Here is a 20,000-nt window from a genome sequence, read left to right as displayed (position 1 = left end):
TCAACATCAACAACAACAACAGCAGCAGCAAACACAAATCATTCAGTTATAATACACGGTCACATTTCAGGCACAACAACAACAACACAACAACGTATTCTTAGGTTTTTTCGGTAAAGTCACGTAGGTAAAAAAATGTAAATTAATAAAAGTAAAATAAAAATAAAATAACACAACAACATCCTAGATCGTTAACATCAACAACAACAGCAGCGACAGTGAGAAACACAAATCATTCAGTTATAATACACGGTCACATTTCAGGCACAACAACAACAACACAACAACACAACAACAGATCATTAACAACAACAACAACAGCGGCAGCGACAAACACAAATCATTCAGTTATAATAAAAAGGGTGTTTATGTTTTGGGAGTTACATCGCGTGATTATCACATGAACCCACCACCACCACCCGGTTTGTCACGTTAACGAAATGTTCCAATCGGTCACTAAACTATAAACTACTTCATTGGAACCTCATTTGCCAGTAAAAAATATGATAATTGGTGTTTTACCCTTTCATCTGCCAACAAAACTGACACCTTTTTTTTACAAGGAGTCATGTTTGCATAGACCACAATACCTGCAGTCATAATGCAAACAAAAAACACAACTCTGATAATGTGCACTGTCCTTGAAGTTGATTGGTCCACACCCGAGACAGCTTTCCTTAGAGCCTAGTCTCACATGGGTTGGACCAGATGACGCCAAAAGGCGCACAACTCAAAGACAATGCACCATCAGAGTATGAGAGCTCGGGGTTAAGCATTTACACCATTGGAACCTCATTTGCCAGTAAAAAATATGATAATTGGTTTTTTACCCTTCTATCTGGCAACAAAACTGACACCTTTTTTTTTACAAGGAGTCATGTTTGCATAGACCACAATCACTGCAGTCATAATGCAAACAAAAAACACAACTCTGATAATGTATGCACTGTCCTTGCCTGGTACGCAGGAGGTCGTGGGTTTGATCCTGACCCTGACGATGCCTGCTGTTGCTGTATATTTGGAGTTTTCGTGTATCTCATCATCATCATCACGGTGGCCAGGAGATGTTGACTACCTCGCCTGGTATACAGGAGGTCGTGGGCTCGATCCTGACCCTGACGATGCCTGCTGCTGCTGCTGTATATTTGGAATTTGCGTGTCTCTCTCTCCACCGGGTTCGCGTTGGCCAGGAAATATCAACTAATTTTTCTCCGGATTCTCCGTTTTTTCAATTCCACATTTAGAATCAACGTCACGCGTCATAAAGTTACAGGCGACGATGACGATGACGATGATATCACCCATTTCGTCGAGCTATCAATGTGTGATAAGCCAGGGTTCGCTTCTAAAAAATTAACCCGTAAAAACAAAGTTTCTCACTATAAATCCTTTATATGCGTGTTCAATGGGCCACAACCCAGCCCACATTGGTCTTTGAAACGGGCGGCTAGAGTCCTCTCGTCCTCTGGCTTGAGATGGCTGCCACCTATAGGTCAGATGATTGCCTGCCACCATTAAGCAATTGGTAATTAAATAAATAAAAAAATTCCTAAAAAGTGTAAAATTTCGGAAAAAACTTAAAATAAAGGATTTAAAAACAGAGCTACGGAGCGGTGCCTTGAGTTCCACATCGCACGACGGCAAAAGTTACTTTCCACGCACGGCTAAGCCATTACCACGCTCCCGGCAAAGGGGTCACAGGGCCACCAAGGGGTGAACGCCGGGCAGATTATTATGGCACCTCGGTGGCTAGGAGATGTTAACTACCTCGCCTGGTGTGCAGGAGGTCGTGGGTTCGATCCCGACCCTGACAACACCTGCTGCTGTATATTAGGAGTCTGCGTGTCTCTGTCTCTCTCTCATCATCACCATCACGGTGACTAGGAGATGTTGACTACCTCGCCTGGTATACAGGAGGTCGTGGCTCCGATCCCGACCCTAGCGACGCCTGCTGCTGCTGTATATTTGGAGTTGGCGTCTCTCTCTCTCTCATCATCATCACGGTGGCTAGGAGATTTTGACTACCTCGCCTGGTATGCAGCAGGTCGTGGATTCTCTCCCGACGACGCCTGCTGCTGTACATTTGGAGTTTGTGTCTCTCTCATCATCATAATGGTGGCTAGGAGATGTTGACTACCTCGCCTGGAATGCCAGAGATCGTGGGTTCGATCCCGGCCCTGACGATGCCTGCTGCTGTATATTTGGAGTTGGCGTCTCTCTCTCTCATCATCATCACGGTGGCTAGATGTTAACTACCTGGAGTCTGTGTGTCTCTCTCTCTCTCTCTGTAGAGATGTTAACTACCTCGCCTGGTATGCAGGAGGTCGTGGGTTCGATCCCGGACGCTAAGGATGCCTGTTGTACATCTGGAGTCTGTGTGTCTCTCTCTCTCTTTCCCCGTGGAGATGTTAACTACCTCGCCTGGTATGCAGGAGGTTGTGGATTTGATCCCGGACCCTGACAATGCCTGCTTGTACATCTGGAGTCTGTGTGTGTCTCTCTTTCTTTCTCTCTCCTCATAGAGATGTGAACTACCTCGCCTGGTATGCAGGAGGTCGTGGGTTCTATCCCGGACCCGTAATATGCCTGCTGGTACATCTGGAGTCTGTGTGTCTCTCTTTCTCTCTCTTTCCCCGTAGAGATGTTAACTACCTCGCCTGGTATGCAGGAGGTTGTGGGTTCGATCCCGGACCCTGACGATGCCTGTTGTACATCTGGAGTCTGTGTGTCTCTCTTTCTCTCTCTTTCCCCGTAGAGATGTTAACTACCTCGCCTGGTATGCAGGAGGTCGTGGGTCCCGGACCCTGAGGATGCCTATCTTACATCTGGAGTCTGCGTGTCTCTCTCTCTCTCTCCCCAAAGAGATGTTAACTACCTCGCCTGGTATGCAGGAGGTCGTGGGTTCGATCCCGGACCTGACGCCTGCTGCTGTATATTTGGAGTTTGTGTGTCTCCCCCATCATCATCACGGTGGCCAGGAGATGTTAACTACCTCGCCTGGTATGCAGGAGGTCGTGGGTTCGATCCCGGACCTGACGCCTGCTGCTGTATATTTGGAGTTTGCGTGTCTCCCTCATCATCATCACAGTGGCTAGGAGATGTTAACTACCTCGCCTGGTATGCAGGAGGTCGTGGGTTCGATCCCGACCCTGACGATGCCTGCTGCTGTATATTTGGAGTTTGTGTGTCTCCCCCATCATCATCACGGTGGCCAGGAGATGTTAACTACCTCGCCTGGTATGCAGGAGGTCGTGGGTTCAATCACGGACCTTGACACTCGCTGTAAATTGGAGTTTGCGTCTCTCTCTTTCTCCCCGTGGTGGTCACGTGGATTTTTTTGGTGACGACGATGATGATGACGAGCCGCCACTTAGTCGAGCGATCATTTGTGGCAGCAAGGCAGAGGTCGCAAACGGGTTTTGATTCCTTATCCGTGCCCGGCCGCACCAGGGTCGCAAACGGGTACCTTGTACCAGTACCCTAACCCAGGGGTCGGCAACCTACGGCTCCGGAGCCGCATGCGGCTCTTTACTGGCTGCTTCTTGACAATATGTACGTATGTACAGTATGCATTGCGGCTCTTGAAATACTGAATTTTGTACCGAATTGGAAAGAAATGGCTCTTCTTGTTATTTTGGTTGCCGACCCCTGCCCTAACCGATACCCGGCTACCCGTACCCGGCCGGGTATCGGGTAGGATACGGGTACCCGATTGCGACCTCTGGGATGAAGCCACGTTGTAGGCGCGGGTGGGTTGATTTTAGGAACTTGAATTGCGAGAAGAGACAAGACGTTGGGAAATGAGTGACAATCACGGTGACTCACCAGTGACTCACGGCCTACCCGTACCCTCGCTCCCTCTCTCTCTCGCTCCCTCTCACTCTCCCAGTCTCTCTCTCTCGCTCCCTCGCTCTCACCATCTCTCCAAGTCTCTCTCCCTCGCTCTCTTTCACTCCCTTTCACTCTCCCGCTCTCTCTCTCACACTCTCTCTCTCTCACCGTCTCTCCAAGTCTCTCTCCCTTGCTCTCTTTCACTCCATCTCACTCTCACAGTCTCTCTCCCCCAGTCTCTCTCTCACCGTCTCTCCCGCTCTCTCTCTCACACTCTCTCTCTCTCACCGTCTCTCCCAGTCTCTCCCCCAGTCTCTCTCTCACCGTCTCTCCCGCTCTCTCTCTCACACTCTCTCTCTCTCACCGTCTCTCCCAGTCTCTCTCCCAGTCTCTCTCTCTCGCTCTCTTTCACTCCATCTCACTCTCCCGCTCTCTCTCCCCCAGTCTCTCTCTCTCTCACCGTCTCTCCCAGTCTCTCTCTCTCGCTCTCTCTCGCTCCCTCTCACTCTCCCGGTCTCTCTCCCAGTCTCTCTCCCAGTCTCTCTCCCAGTCTCTCTCTCTCGCTCTCTTTCACTCCATCTCACTCTCCCGCTCTCTCTCTCACAGTCTCTCTCTCGCTCCCTTTCACTCTCCCGCTCTCTCTCTCACCGTCTCTCACAGTCTCTCTCTCTCTCGCTCTCTCTCTCTCACCGTCTCTCCCGCTCTCTCTCTCACAGTCTCTCTCTCGCTCTCTCTCTCTCACCGTCTCTCCCAGTCTCTCTCTCTCTCGCTCTCTCTCTCTCACCGTCTCTCCCGCTCTCTCTCTCACAGTCTCTCTCTCGCTCCCTCTCACTCTCCCGGTCTCTCTCCCAGTCTCTCTCCCGCTCTCTCTCTCTCACCGTCTCTCCCAGTCTCTCTCCCTGGCTCTCTCTCGCTTTTTTTGTTTCGTTCATCATTTTGTAATTATTTTTTTTTTATATAACTTTGCTTTATGTAAACCCCCAGCTCTCGCTCACTCTCTCGCTCACTCTCTCGCTCGCTCACTCTCTCGCTCGCTCACTCTCTCGCTCGCTCGCTCCATCTCACTCTCCCGGTGTCTCCTGGTCTCTCCGCTCTCCTGGTCTCTCTCTTTCTCGCTCTCCCTCACTCTCTCTCGCACTCTCCCGCTCTCCTTCGCTCGCTCTCTCTCTCCCTAGCTCACTCACGCTCCGTCTGGTTCGCTCTCTCTCTGTGTCTGTCCGTCTTGGGGGGGGGGGGGGTGGAGGGGTGGGGATTATGTTCCGTTAAGATCTCCCGCACGGCCGTCAGCGTGACGGGGCGACGACATTCGAGCGACACGGCTAAGAGCATAACGGTGTCTGCGGGCGTGCTCACATTCACACCCTCCCATCGCTCTCTTCACACCCATCGCTCTCTTCACACCCACCGCCCCCCCTGTCGTCTCGCCGGACATCTAAGTGGCGCCTCCGAAGACAAAGATGACACCACCCCCCTCACTGCAGCCCCCAACGGACTGCGAAGTGAGTGCTGTGAAACTAAAACTCACTCAACTTTTTTACTTCCATCTTCTTGGTTCTTTCGGTAAAGCCGCCACGTAGAAGGGAAGTAATAAAATAATACAAATGAAACATAATACGATAGAATTCTCACGACGTTTCGGCCACAACGCAAGCAGCCGTCCTCAGGTGAAGAATGAAACGCCACCGAGCTTGGAGCGTATATTTAAGCTTAGAGACGCTCCAAGCTTGGTGCTGTTTCATTCTTCACTCTGTCGTTCCAAAGATCACTCCCTCTCTCATGTTCGCTCCCCCTCTCGCTCCCCCTCGCTCTCGCTCCCCCTCGCTCTCTCTCCCCCTCGCTCTCTCTCCCCCTCGCTCTCTCTCCCCCTCGCTCTCTCTCCCCCTCGCTCTCTCTCCCCCTCGCTCTCTCTCCCCCTCGCTCTCTCTCCCCCTCGCTCTCTCTCCCCCTCGCTCTCTCTCCCCCTCGCTCTCTCTCCCCCTCGCTCTCTCTCGCTCACTCCCGCTCTCACTCCCGCTCTCACTCCCGCTCTCACTCCCGCTCTCACTCCCGCTCTCACTCCCGCTCTCACTCCCGCTCTCACTCCCCCTCTCACTCCCCCTCTCACTCCCCCTCTCGCTCCCCCTCTCACTCTCACTCCCCCTCTCACTCCCCCTCCCCCTCTCACTCCCCCTCTCGCTCCCTCTCTCCCTCTCAAAACAGCAGGCTTGAGAGGGTGCGTGTCTGCCGTTCGCAGGCTTACCTTTCCATTTGGGCTGGATTTCTTGAAAACCCTGCGCAGAAAGAACAAACACGCACACACACACGCACACACGCACACAAACGCACACACGCACACACACACGCACGCACACAAACGCACACACACTCACATGCGCACACGCACGCACACACACGCACACACGCACACACACACACACAAAGACAATTAGGACAGAGGCGAGGGACAGTTGTAGATCCGGTGTCCTTTGCGCCAACGGTGGTGGGTCCCACACACCGCACGCGGCTTGCCTGCTTAGTCCGGGCACCGTGGAAGGTAGGGAGACAGGACCTGGTGGGTCACCGCACAGATTCTAGATTTGAAGCTTTGGTGACTGCAAGGATTCACATTCTTAGGTTTTTTCGGTAAAGTCACCACGTAGGTAAAACATTAAAATTAATAAAAGTAAAATGAAAAAATAAAAAACATAAAAAATAAAAATCACGACGTTTCGGAGGCAACACAAGCTTCCGTCTTCAGGTGGAACCGTCACAGCACGATAGCTGTATCAAGCAAGTGAGAAATTCCAATAAAACAGTCCTTGTATATATACTGGTTGAGGGTGGGAGGAGGCAAGGTAGGCCCTGGATATTATTTTTATTGTGAGGTTCGGTGCGGCTGAAGCACGCTGTTAGGAATTTCTCTCACTTGATACAGCAAGATTCTAGATTTGAAGCTTTCGTGACTGCAAGGATTCACATTCTTAGGTTTTTTCGGTAAAGTCATGTAGGTAAAACATTAAAATTAATAAAAGTAAAATAACAAAGGCTCACCCTCTTAAGCCTCACCTTACCATATGAATAAAAAGTGTGCCGTACTTGGCCCTTCCCCCCCTCTCCAACCATTATATAAACGGAGTGGTAGCTCCTGCAATCTCTCATTTACTTGATACAGCTGTCGTGGCTGTGACGGTTCCACCTGAAGACGGAAGCTTGTGTTGCCTCCGAAACGTCGTGATTTTTATTTTATTTCACCGCACAGATGTCGTCAAGGTCACTTCCCCTGGGGTACCGCGGGAGGTGCCGTACGTACATACGTTGTGCTACGTTGAATTTTTTCCGACACCGCAAGTGTCCGACCGCGTTAATCGGAGGTGCGGGGTGGTGGTGGTGGGGGAAGGACAACGAACTAAACACAAAACTAATTTTCGATTCAAAGCTTTGGTGACTGCAGGGATTCATCTTCTTGGTTCTTTCGGTAAAGTCATCACGTAGAAGGGAAATAATAAAATAATAAAAATAAAACATAATACAATACAATTCTCACGACGTTTCGGCCACAACGCAAGCAGCCGTCCTCAGGTGAAGAACATTCAGACGCTGTCTTCTCGACAGACCTGTTCATTCAGACGCTGTCTTTCCGACAGACCTGTTCATTCAGACGCTGTCTTTCCGACAGACCTGTTCATTCAGACGCTGTCTTTCCGACAGACCTGTTCATTCAGACGCTGTCCTTCCGACAGACCTGTTCATTCAGACGCTGTCCTTCCGACAGACCTGTTCATTCAGACGCTGTCTTTCCGACAGACCTGTTCATTCAGACGCTGTCTTCCCGACAGACCTGTTCTTCACCTGAGGACGGCTGCTTGCGTTGTGGCCGAAACGTCGTGAGAATTGTATATTATTATGTTTTATTTTTATTATTTTATTATTTCCCTTCTACGTGACTTTACCGAAAGAACCAAGAAGATAGTGTGGCTTGTTCTTATCCAGTGCCCTACCTTATTACAGACCAATATGGGACCTTATTGATCACCCCGTGCCCCTAATAAACCACAACATTCATCCCATCAAAAGAGAGAAACACACAAACAAATCGACACTCACCACTACACTCACCACTACACTATGCACTACTACATCCCTTTCAACGCCTCATCAGTGCCCCAACAGTCTGGAACGCAGTCACCCCCTCTGCACGCTCGCAACCATCACCTCAATCGCCTCCTTCAAGAAAGACTTAAACACTCACCTCTACAACCACTACAACCTCAAATTTCGATGTAAAGCTTTCGTGACTGCAGGGATTCATCTTCTTGGTTCTTTCGGTAAAGTCATCACGTAGAAGGGAAATAATAAAATAATATGACTTTGAAAACCCCCCGCCCACCTCCTACGCATTTCACAAGTAGCACTGGTCGCATTCCTGCATTTCCCATAAATATGCAAAATTCCTCTTGATATGCAGATTCTTTTTGTCAAGGCGCCACCCCCCCCCCCTTCCAACCCGGCTTAAATATACGCTCCAAGCCTGGTGGTGTTTCATTTAGACGCTGTCTCCCCGACAGACCTGGTCTTCACCTGAGGACGGCTGCTTGTGTTGTGGCCGAAACGTCGTGAAAATTATTTTATTATGTTTTATTTTTATTGTTTTAACACTACAAACTCCAAAACCTCGATGGCCTCTAGAACCACGTGCTTTCCAGCGACTCTGAGCTTGGCTCCACGCCTCTGAGTTGCGGCCGTTACGTTCGCAAATTTGCGCGCGTTTTAAATTGCATTATGATTATTATTAATATGAAGAGAACCGGAAAAGGGGAGAGAGAAGGGAAAGAATGGGAAGTTAAAACTTCTTTCGCACCGTACGTAGCCAAGCGTGCCGTGTGTGTGTGTTGATTATCCGTTAGCTACGTACGGTGAGAAAGAAGTTCAACACAAATACATATATGAAGACCCATGGACTCATCACACAGAGACCCATGGACTCATCACACAGAGACCCACAGACTCATCACACAGAGACCCACAGACTCATCACACAGAGACCCATAGACTCATCACACAGAGACCCATAGACTCATCACACAGAGACCCATGGACTCATCACACAGAGACCCATAGACTCATCACACAGAGACCCATAGACTCATCACACAGAGACCCATAGACTCATCACACAGAGACCCACAGACTCACACACAGAGACCCACAGACTCATCACACAGAGACCCACAGACTCATCACACAGAGACCCATAGACTCATCACACAGAGACCCACAGACTCATCACACAGAGACCCATAGACTCATCACACAGAGACCCACAGACTCATCACGCAGATACCCACAGACTCATCACACAAAGACCCACAGACACATCACACAGAGACCCATAGACTCATCACACACAGACCCACAGACTCACCACACAGAGACCCACAGACTCATCACACAGAGACCTATAAACTCACACAGACACCCACAGACTCATCACACAGAGACCCACAGACTCATCACACATACACCCACAGACTCATCACACAGAGACCCACAGACTCATCACGCAGAGACCCACAGACTCATCACGCAGAGACCCACAGACTCATCACACAGAGACCCACAGACTCATCACGCAGATACCCACAGACTCATCACACAGAGACCCACAGACTCATCACACAAAGATCCATAGACTCATCACACAAAGACCCATAGACTCATCACACAGAGACCCACAGACTCATCACACAGAGACCCACAGACTCATCACACAGAGACCCATAGACTCATCACACAGAGACCCACAGACTCATCACACAGAGACCCACAGACTCATCACACAAAGACCCACAGACTCATCACACAGAGACCCACAGACTCATCACACAGAGACCCACAGACTCATCACACAGAGACCCACAGACTCATCACGCAGATACCCACAGACTCATCACACAGAGACCCACAGACTCACCACACAGAGACCCACAGACTCATCACACAAAGACCCACAGACTCATCACACAGAGACCCACAGACTCATCACACAGAGACCCACAGACTCATCACACAAAGACCCACAGACTCATCACACAGAGACCCACAGACTCATCACACAGAGACCCACAGACTCATCACGCAGATACCCACAGACTCATCACACAGAGACCCACAGACTCATCACACAAAGATCCACAGACTCATCACACAGAGACCCACAGACTCATCGGAGGCGCGGGGCAGTGGAGGGGGAGGGACGTTAAGACCATACACAAGACATTTTCCTTGGTTGTTGTCATTGTTGTTGTTCCTGTTGCTGGTGGCGGGTTCGCTGCATAGTCTGGCACTGCCTGGGGCAGACGTTAAGCCAATTGTAACACCCTCTCTGTAAGTGACGGTGAACTCATCAGACAGCCAAGTGTGTGCGCTCGCTTGTGCGCCAGACGCAACTAATAATATTAATTTAAAGCTTTCGTGACTACAGCAGGGATTCATCTTCTTGGTTCTTTCGGTAAAGTCATCAGGTAGAATGGAAATAATAAAATAATAAAAATAAAACATTATAAAATACAATTCTCAAACATAATAAAATACAATTGTGAGAATTGTATTTTATTTCGATTTAAAACTTTCGTGACTGCAGGGATTCATCTTCTTGGTTCTTTCGGTAAAGTCACGTAAAAGGGAAATAATAAAATAATAAACATAAAACATCATAAAATACAACTCTCACGACGTTTCAACCACAACGCAAGCAGCCGTCCTCAGGTGAAGAACAGGTCTGTCGAATAGACTCTGTTGTGGCCGAAACGTCGTGAGAATTGTATTTTATTATGTTCTATTTTTATCATTTTATTATTTCCATTCTACGTGACTTTACCGAAAGAATCAAGAAGATGAATCCCTGCAGTCACGAAAGCTTTAAATCGAAAAAAAAAAGATGATGATGTTGATGATGTAGATGATGATGTTGATGTTGATGATGATGTTGATGTTAATGATGATGATGTTGATGATGATGTGAATGACGCTGTCTTTCCGACAGACCTGTTCTTCACCTGAGGACGGCTGCTTGCGTTGTGGCCGAAACGTCGTGAGAATTATTTTATCATGTTTTATTTTTATCAGTTTATTATTTCCCTTCTACGTGACTTTACCGAAAGAACCAAAAAGATATACGCTGACTATGTTTACGCTATCAGGTAAGACCACACTGAGTTGTGTAGTAACTTTTTTTCAGAAGCGATACCGGCCATCGCGAATGATAGCTCAACCAAGTGGCGGCTTGACATCACGTGTCTCTAAATGAAAAACCGGAGGACCCGGAGAAAAATCCACGCGACCGCGGGGAGAGGGAGAGACACGCAAACTCAAAATATACAGCGGTCAGGGTCGGAATCGAACCCACGACCTCCTACATACCAGGCGAGGTAGTCAACATCTCCTAGCCACCGTGATGATGATGATGAGAGAGAGAAACGCGCAAACTTAAAATATACAGCAGCAGGCATCGTCAGGGTCGGGATCAAACCCACGACCTCCTGCGTACCAGGCGAGGTAGTCAACATCTCATAGCCACCGTGATGATGATGATGATGAGAGAGAGAAACGCGCAAACTTAAAATATACAGCAGCAGGCATCGTCAGGGTCGGGATCAAACCCACGACCTCCTGCGTACCAGGCGAGGCAATTAACATCTCATAGCCACCGTGATGATGATGAGAGAAAGACACGCAAACTCCAAATATACAGCAGCAGGCATCGTCAGAGTCTGGATCGAACCCATGGCTCCTGCGTACCAGGTGAGGTAGTTAACATCTCCTAGCCACCGTGATGATGATGAGAGAGACACGCAAACTCCAAATATACAGCAGGCATCGTCAGGGTCGGGATCAAACCCACGACCTCCTGCATACCAGGCGAGGTAGTCAACATCTCATAGCCACCGTGATGATGAGAAAGAGAGAGACACGCAAACTCCAAACATACAGCAGGCATCGTCAGGGTCGGGATCGAACCCACGACCTCCTGCATACCAGGCGAGGTAGTCAACATCTCATAGCCACCGTGATGATGAGAAAGAGAGAGACACGCAAACTCCAAATATACAGCAGGCATCGTCAGGGTCGGGATCAAACCCACGACCTCCTGCGTACCAGGCGAGGTAGTCAACATCTCATAGCCACCGTGATGATGATGAGAGAGAGAGAGACACGCAAACTCCAAATATACAGCAGGCGTTGTCAGGGTCGGGATCGAACCCACGACCTCCTGTACACCAGGCAAGGTAGTCAACATCTCATAGCCACGGCGGAGGAGGAATCCGATAAGCTACAAAGATATTTTCTTTCACAGATGTCCAGAATGGTGGCAGAGTACAGGAGAGGTAAGTAAATCACAATCTTTCATTATTTCCCCAGGTTAAAATAACGAGCCCAAGCTACTAATAGTTTTTAAATCCTTTATATTAAGTTCGCTTGCTTGCTTGCTTAGGACCGTGCAAATCTTTCGGTTGTTTTTTCACCCACTTCCCGTGATCCAATCGAGCTGACATTTTGCGCACAGACTCGTTGTGCGTGACAATGTATTTTGGTGAAATTTTTTTTCCAAAATGTTACACTTTTTAGAAAAAAAAAAATTATTATATTTAATTACCAATTGCTTAATGGTGGCAGGCAATCATCTGACCCATAGGTGGCAGCCATCTCAAGCCAGAGGACGAGAGGACTCTAGCCGCCACGCATATGAAGGATTTATAGTGAAACACTTTGTTTTTACGGGTCACATTTTTTTTTACCCTTTCTTCTGGCAACACAACTGAAACCTTTTTTTTTTACCAGGAATCATGTTTGCATCAACCACAATACCTGCAGTCAGAATGCATTCAAACCTATTATTAGATTTTGCTACTGGCAAAAGAGGCCTTCATGATGTAAAAGCCCAAGGTACGTTGCTTCTATTTCAGAAGGGACCCCGGCCATCACAAACGACAGCTCGAACAAGCGGCGGCTTTTCATCATCATCATCGTCATCATCATCATCATCGTCGTCGTCGTCGTCGTCGTCATCGTCGTCATCATCGTCGTCATCGTCGTCATCATCGTCGTCATCGTCGTCATCATCGTCATCATCGTCGTCATCGTCATCATCGTCGTCATCGTCGTCATCATCATCATCATCATCGTCATCATCATCATCATCGTCATCATCATCGTCGTCGTCATCGTCATCATCGTCATCATCATCGTCGTCGTCATTGTCATCATCATCGTCATCATCGTCATCATCATCATCGTCATCATCGTCATCATCGTCATCATCATCATCATCGTCATCATCGTCATCATCGTCATATAGAACTGTATAGCAGCCGCATCTCGACTAGCACGCTTGGCTAAGTACGACGTGAAACAGATTCAACATACAATGCACGAGGAAGCCACGAGAGGTATGCACTTCTAAATATAGATGAATACAACTGATTTGTTTACAAACTGCTTGTCGCTGTGTTTAGTTTGTTGACCCCTCCCCCTCCACGTCCGCACGTCCGATAAGCCCGGTTGGCTACGTACAGTGCGAAAGAAGTTCAACACACGTACATACGTAGAGACCCACAGGCTCAGCACACAGAGACCCATAGACTCATCACACAGAGACCCAGAGGCTCAGCACACAGAGACTCATCACACAGAGACCCACAGACTCATCACACAGAGACCCATAGACTCAGCACACAGAGACCCATAGACTCATCACACAGAGACCCACAGACTCATCACACAAAGACCCACAAACTCATCACACAGAGACCCACAGACTCATCACACAGAGAGACATCGACTCATCACACAGAGACCCATAGACTCATCACACAGACACCCACAGACTCACCACACAGAGACCCATAGACTCACCACACAAAGACCCATATACTCATCACACAGAGACCCACAGACTCATCACACAGAGACCCACAAACTCATCACACAGAGACCCACAGACTCATCACACAGAGACCCATAGACTCATCACACAGAGACCCATAGACTCATCAGACAGAGACCCATAGACTCATCACACAGAGACCCATAGACTCATCACACAGAGACCCATAGACTCATCACACAGAGACCCACAGACTCACCACACAGAGACCCATAAACTGACCACACAAAGACCCATATACTCATCACACAGAGACCCACAGACTCATCACACAGAGACCCATAGACTCATCACACAGAGACCCATAGACTCATCACACAGAGACCCATAGACTCATCACAGAGACCCACAGACTCATCACACAGAGACCCATAGACTCATCACACAGAGACCCATAGACTCATCACACAGAGACTCACAGACTCATCACACAGAGACCCACAGACTCATCACACAGAGACCCATAGACTCATCACACAGAGACCCATAGACTCATCACACAGAGACCCATAGACTCATCACACAGAGACCCATAGACTCATCACACAGAGACTCACAGACTCATCACACAGAGACCCACAGACTCATCACACAGAGACCCACAGACTCATCACACAGAGACCCATAGACTCATCACACAGAGACCCATAGACTCATCACACAGAGACCCATAGACTCATCACACAGAGACTCACAGACTCATCACACAGAGACCCACAGACTCATCACACAGAGACCCACAGACTCATCACACAGAGACCCACAGACTCATCACACAGAGATCCATAGACTCATCACGCAGATACCCATAGACTCACCACACAGAGACCCACAGACTCATCACACAGAGACACACATACTCATCACACAGATACCCACAGACTCATCACACAGAGACCCATAGACTCATCACACAGAGACCCACAGACTCATCACACAGAGACCCACAGACTCATCACAAAGACTCATCACACAGAGACCCATCGACCCATCACACAGAGACCCATAGACTCATCACAAAGACCCATCACACAGAGACCCATAGACTCATCACACAGAGACCCATAGACTCATCACAAAGACCCATCACACAGAGACCCATAGACTCATCACAAAGACCCATCACACAGAGACCCATAGACTCATCACAGAGACCCATAAACTCATCACACAGAGACTCACCACACAGAGACTCGGACTCATCACACAGAGACCCACAGACTCGCACACAATTCATCGCGCGCTTTCAGATGTGCTTCCGCGGCCGTCTGGAACGCTCTTCTGCCCGATGTTAGAAAGCCACTGGGGGCTAGGCTGCACTTGTAAATCATCAACATCGAGATTTACAAACTAATTTCTTCAGAACTGCTTGTTGTTGTGTTTATTTTGTTGTTGTTCTTCCCCCCCCCAGCACCTCCGATTAGCCACAGTCGGCTATGTACTGTGCGAAAGACGTTCAACACACACACAAGCACATACGAGGGAATCGAACCGGTGACCTCTGCATTGCAAATCCAGTCGGTGCTGCCGACTGTTGCTCAGCCTTGGTTGCGTGTGTCACTGTGTGTGTGTGTCACTGTGTGTGTGTGTGTCACTGTGTGTGCGTGTCACTGTGTGTGTGTGTGTGTCACTGTGTGTGCGTGTCACTGTGTGTGTGCGTGTCACTGTGTGTGTGCGTGTCACTGTGTGTGTGTGTGTCACTGTGTGTGTGTGTGTCACTGTGCGTGTGTATCACTGTGTGTGTGTGTCACTGTGTGTGTGTGTCACTGTGTGTGCGTGTCACTGTGTGCGTGTGTCACTGTGTGTGTGTGTCACTTGTGTGTGTGCGTGTCACTGTGTGTGTGTGTCACTGTGTGTGTGTGTGTGTCACTGTGTGTGCGTGTCACTGTGTGTGCGTGTCACTGTGTGTGTGTGTCACTGTGTGTGTGTGTCACTGTGTGTGTGTGTCACTGTGTGTGTGTGTGTCACTGTGTGTGTGTGTCACTGTGTGTGTGTGTCACTGTTTGTGTGTGTGTGTCACTGTGTGTGTGTGTCACTGTGTGTGTGTGTCACTGTGTGTGTGTTTACTGTATGTGTGTGTGTGTCACTGTGTGTGTGTGTCACTGTGTGTGTGTCACTGTGTGTGTGTGTCACTGTGTGTGTGTGTCACTGTGTGTGTGTCACTGTGTGTGTGTCACTGTGCGTGTCACTGTGTGTCACTGTGTGTGTGTGTCACTGTGTGTGTGTGTCACTGTGTGTGTGTTTACTGTATGTGTGTGTGTGTCACTGTGTGTGTGTGTCACTGTGTGTGTGTCACTGTGTGTGTGTGTCACTGTGTGTGTGTGTCACTGTGTGTGTGTGTCACTGTGTGTGTGTTTACTGTATGTGTGTGTGTGTCACTGTGTGTGTGTGTCACTGTGTGTGTGTCACTGTGTGTGTGTGTCACTGTGTGTGTGTGTCACTGTGTGTGTGTCACTGTGTGTGTGTCACTGTGCGTGTCACTGTGTGTCACTGTGTGTGTGTGTCACTGTGTGTGTGTGTCACTGTGTGTGTGTGTCACTGTGTGTGTGTCACTGTGTGTGTGTGTCACTGTGTGTGTCACTGTGTGTGTGTGTGCGTGTCACTGTGTGTCACTGTGTGTGTGTGTCACTGTATGTGTATGTCACTGCATCAGCCAGTCATCTCGGTCATCTCAGTCAGTCGACCCGTGGCACCTGCTGGGTCTGCCCCGTGACCTCCTGCCAGCGGGCGTTCGACACTTCACGTGGCCTCAAGGTGCACATGGCCTGGCACAAGCGTCGTGGTGACGTCACCGCCACTTAGTGGCGAATGGCGGTTGTTGTTGTTGTGTGTACGTATGTGTGTACATGTGTGTGTACGTGTGTGTGTCACTGTGTGTGTCACTGTGTGTGTCACTGTGTGTGTCACTGTGTGTGCGGTGGGGAGCGATAGTGTAGCGGTTAGCGCTAAGCTGCGCTACGAACCCGGCGACACGGGTTCGATTCCCGCTCACGGCCAACACCCACAGTGACGATTATATCAGAACCGGTCCCGGGCCTCCCCTAGGTCGCCTCAGCCTCAAATGAGCGCCTGGTGGCGGTGTGTGTAGTAAACATCGCCGCTTGGGGAGACAAAGGCGGCCGGGCGTGGTGCCGGCCACACACCCACCACCTCGTGCGCCACCGTGCCAGCCTTCACAGGCACTGCTGCTGCTAACAGCACTTGCAACCCAACGCTCTGTTAAGGCTACGCGGGGGATCTTAGTCTCCCCGCGTGTGTAAGATGCACACATGTGTAGATGCACGCGTCTGTAGATGCACGCGTGTGTAAGATGCACACATGTGTAGATGCACGCGTCTGTAGATGCACGCGTGTGTAAGATGCACACATGTGTAGATGCACGCGTGCTCTCATGTCAAGCTTTTAATTGGATTAGAAATGACAATGTTTTTGCAAATTGGCATCTGCCCAGGGCGAGCGAGAAGAAATGGTGCCGATGGGTGAGTGAGTGGGTGAGTGGGTGGGTGTGAGTGGGTGAGTGGGTGTTGGTGGGTGAGTGAGTGGGTGAGTGGGTGTTGGTGGGTGAGTGAGTGGGTGGGTGTGGGTGGGTGGGTGAGTGGGGCGAGTGACACTGGCTGAAGAAAAGATGGAGCTGATGGGTGACTAGGTGGGTGCTTGTGGGTGAGTGTGTGGGTGAGTGTGTGGGTGAGTGGGTGAGTGAGTTGGTGGGTGAGTGGGTGGGTGAGTGAGTGAGTGAGTGGGTGGGTGAGTGAGTGAGTGGGTGTGTGGGTGAGTGGGTAGGTGAGTGAATGAGTGGGTGAGTGAGTGAGTGGGTGAGTGGGTGAGTGAGTGGGTGAGTGGGTGAGTGAGTGGGTGAGTGGGTGTGTGGGTGAGTGGGTAGGTGAGTGAATGAGTGGGTGAGTGAGTGAGTGGGTGAGTGGGTGAGTGAGTGAGTGGGTGAGTGGGTGAGTGAGTGGGTGGCACTGGCTGCAGAAAAGATAGAGCTGATAGTTGAGTGTGTTGGTGTGTGTGGGTGAGTGGGTGGGTGGGTGGGTGTGTGTGGGTGAGTGAGTGAGTGGGTGGGTGCATGTGGGTGACTGGGTGGGTGAGTGACACTGTCTGGAGAAGAGGTGGAGCTGATGGGTGAGCGTGTGGGTGAGTGAGTGTGTATGTGGGTGAGTGGGTGAGTGAGTGGGTGGGTGAGTGGGTGAGTGAGTGAGAGTGTGTGTGGGTGGGTGTGTGTGTGGGTGAGTGTGCGTGGGTGTACGCATGAGTGAGTGGAACTTGCTAGAGAAGAGATGGGGGCTGATGGGTGAGCGTGTGGGTGAGTGGGTGTGTGTGGGTGCGTGTGGGTGGGTGTGTGTGTGGGTGAGTGTGCGTGGGTGTACGCATGAGTGAGTGGAACTTGCTAGAGAAGAGATGGGGGCTGATGGGTGAGCGTGTGGGTGAGTGGGTGTGTGTGGGTGCGTGTGGGTGGGTGTGTGTGTGGGTGAGTGTGCGTGGGTGTACGCATGAGTGAGTGGAACTTGCTAGAGAAGAGATGGGGGCTGATGCGGCACAGGAGGATGCCGAGTGGACTTGCCGAAGAGCAGTAACAGCGGTGCCAACATCGGCCTCTATGGAGGAGGAGGCTCACGAAGGACGCTGCGATAGGGGCAGTTGGAGGTAGTCACCACGTACACTACCCGTACCCGGCCGGGTACGGGTAGGGTACGGGTACGGCCAGGTACGGGTACGGGTAGACCGTGAGTCACTGGTGAGTCACCGTTTGTCACTCATTTCCCAACGTCTTGTCTCTTCTCACAATTCAAGTTCCTAGAATCAACCCACCCGCACCTGCAACGTGGCTTCATCCCAGAGGTCGCAATCGGGTACCCGATACCCGTACCCTACCCGTACCCGGCTGGGTACGGGTAGGGTACGGGTAGGGTACGGGTAGGGTACGGGTACCCGCTTGCGACCCTGGTGAGACCGGGTACGGGTACGGATAGGCCGTGAGTCACTGGTGAGTCACCGTTTGTCACTCATTTCCCAACGTCTTGTCTCTTCTCACAATTCAAGTTTCTAGAATCAACCCACCCGCGCCTGCAACATGGCTTCATCCCAGAGGTCGCAATCGGGTACCCGATACCCGTACCCTACCCGTACCCGGCCGGGTACGGGTAGGGTACGGGTACCCGTTTGCGACCCTGGTGCGGCCAGGTACGGGTACGGGTAAGGAATCGAAACCCGTTTGCGAGCTCTGCCGCAGCAGCAGCAGCAGCAGCGTAGAGCGGCCATAACCCCAGGAAGGGGCCGGGCATTTGAAAATGAACGGGGGTGGCACCAGGGATCGTCGTACGGGTCACTCGGAGTGAATTCTTCCGATGTGTTCATCGATTGGCGTACGGCGGGCAGAAGATGAGTTGCAATAATGATGATAACGACGGCGAATGTCGTAGTTCTGGGGACCGTAAGTCACATGGGAAAGTGAGACACGCACCAGAGGAGTTATCAAGTTCATCTTTGCAACAAAATCCTGCAATCTACTCCTCCGGGCTGCCACGCAGTTAGTTAACATGCTCTGTGTGTGTGTGTCTGTGTGTGTGTGTCTGGTACCAGCGGTGTCAAGATCGGCCTCAGTGGAGGAGGCTCGTGAAGGACGCTACTGGGCAGTTGGAGGCAGTCGCCCTCCAACAACAACGGAGGGCGGAGGAGCGACGCTCACAACAACGAGCGGAGCGCCGGGTGGCTAAAGCACAGCAAGTTGGCACAGTAGGGGGCACAGGTGGTGCATCAGCCAGTCATCTCGGTCATCTCGGTCAGTCGACCCGTGGCACCTGCTGGGTCTGCCCCGTGACCTCCTGCCAGCGGGCGTTCAACACTTCACGTGGCCTCAAGGTGCACATGGCCTGGCACAAGCGTCGTGGTGACATCACCGCCACTTAGTGGCGAATGGCGGTTGTTGTTGTTGTTGTTGTGTGTGTGTGCGTGAGTGTGTGTGTCTGTGTGTGTGTGTGTGTCATTAATCTCACAACGCTGTCGAGTTTGCTACGCCGCACGCACGGAGTCGTGGGAAGAGCCTCAGACAAAGCGGGGAAAGGTAGCCAGTGCCAACAACGACAACAACCATCACAACAACAGCGACAATAACAACAACTAAAACAACAACAACAACGACAACAACCATCACAACAACAGCGACAAGAACAACAACTAAAACAACAACAACAACGACAACAACCATCACAACAGCGACAAGAACAACAACTAAAACAACAACAACAAC

The 20,000-nt window shown here is 50.3% G+C and overlaps 1 protein-coding gene across 1 annotated transcript in view; it reads right to left on the bottom strand.

Moving 5' to 3' along the window:
* Positions 1-20,000, bottom strand: part of LOC144952114 (beta-arrestin-1-like) — a 70,381-nt gene that overhangs the window by 30,810 nt on the left and 19,571 nt on the right. Inside the window, exon 3 of the mRNA XM_078882517.1 lies at positions 6,071-6,101. Within this exon, the coding sequence (XP_078738643.1) occupies positions 6,071-6,101 (31 nt within the window). The remainder of the gene's footprint in view (positions 1-6,070; positions 6,102-20,000) is intronic.

The sequence above is a fragment of the Lampetra fluviatilis genome, chromosome 66 (assembly GCF_964198595.1).
Source record: "Lampetra fluviatilis chromosome 66, kcLamFluv1.1, whole genome shotgun sequence".
NCBI lineage: Eukaryota > Metazoa > Chordata > Hyperoartia > Petromyzontiformes > Petromyzontidae > Lampetra > Lampetra fluviatilis.
Note: the sequence above shows the minus strand (reverse complement) of the source record. Positions and strands in the feature narration are given on the sequence as shown.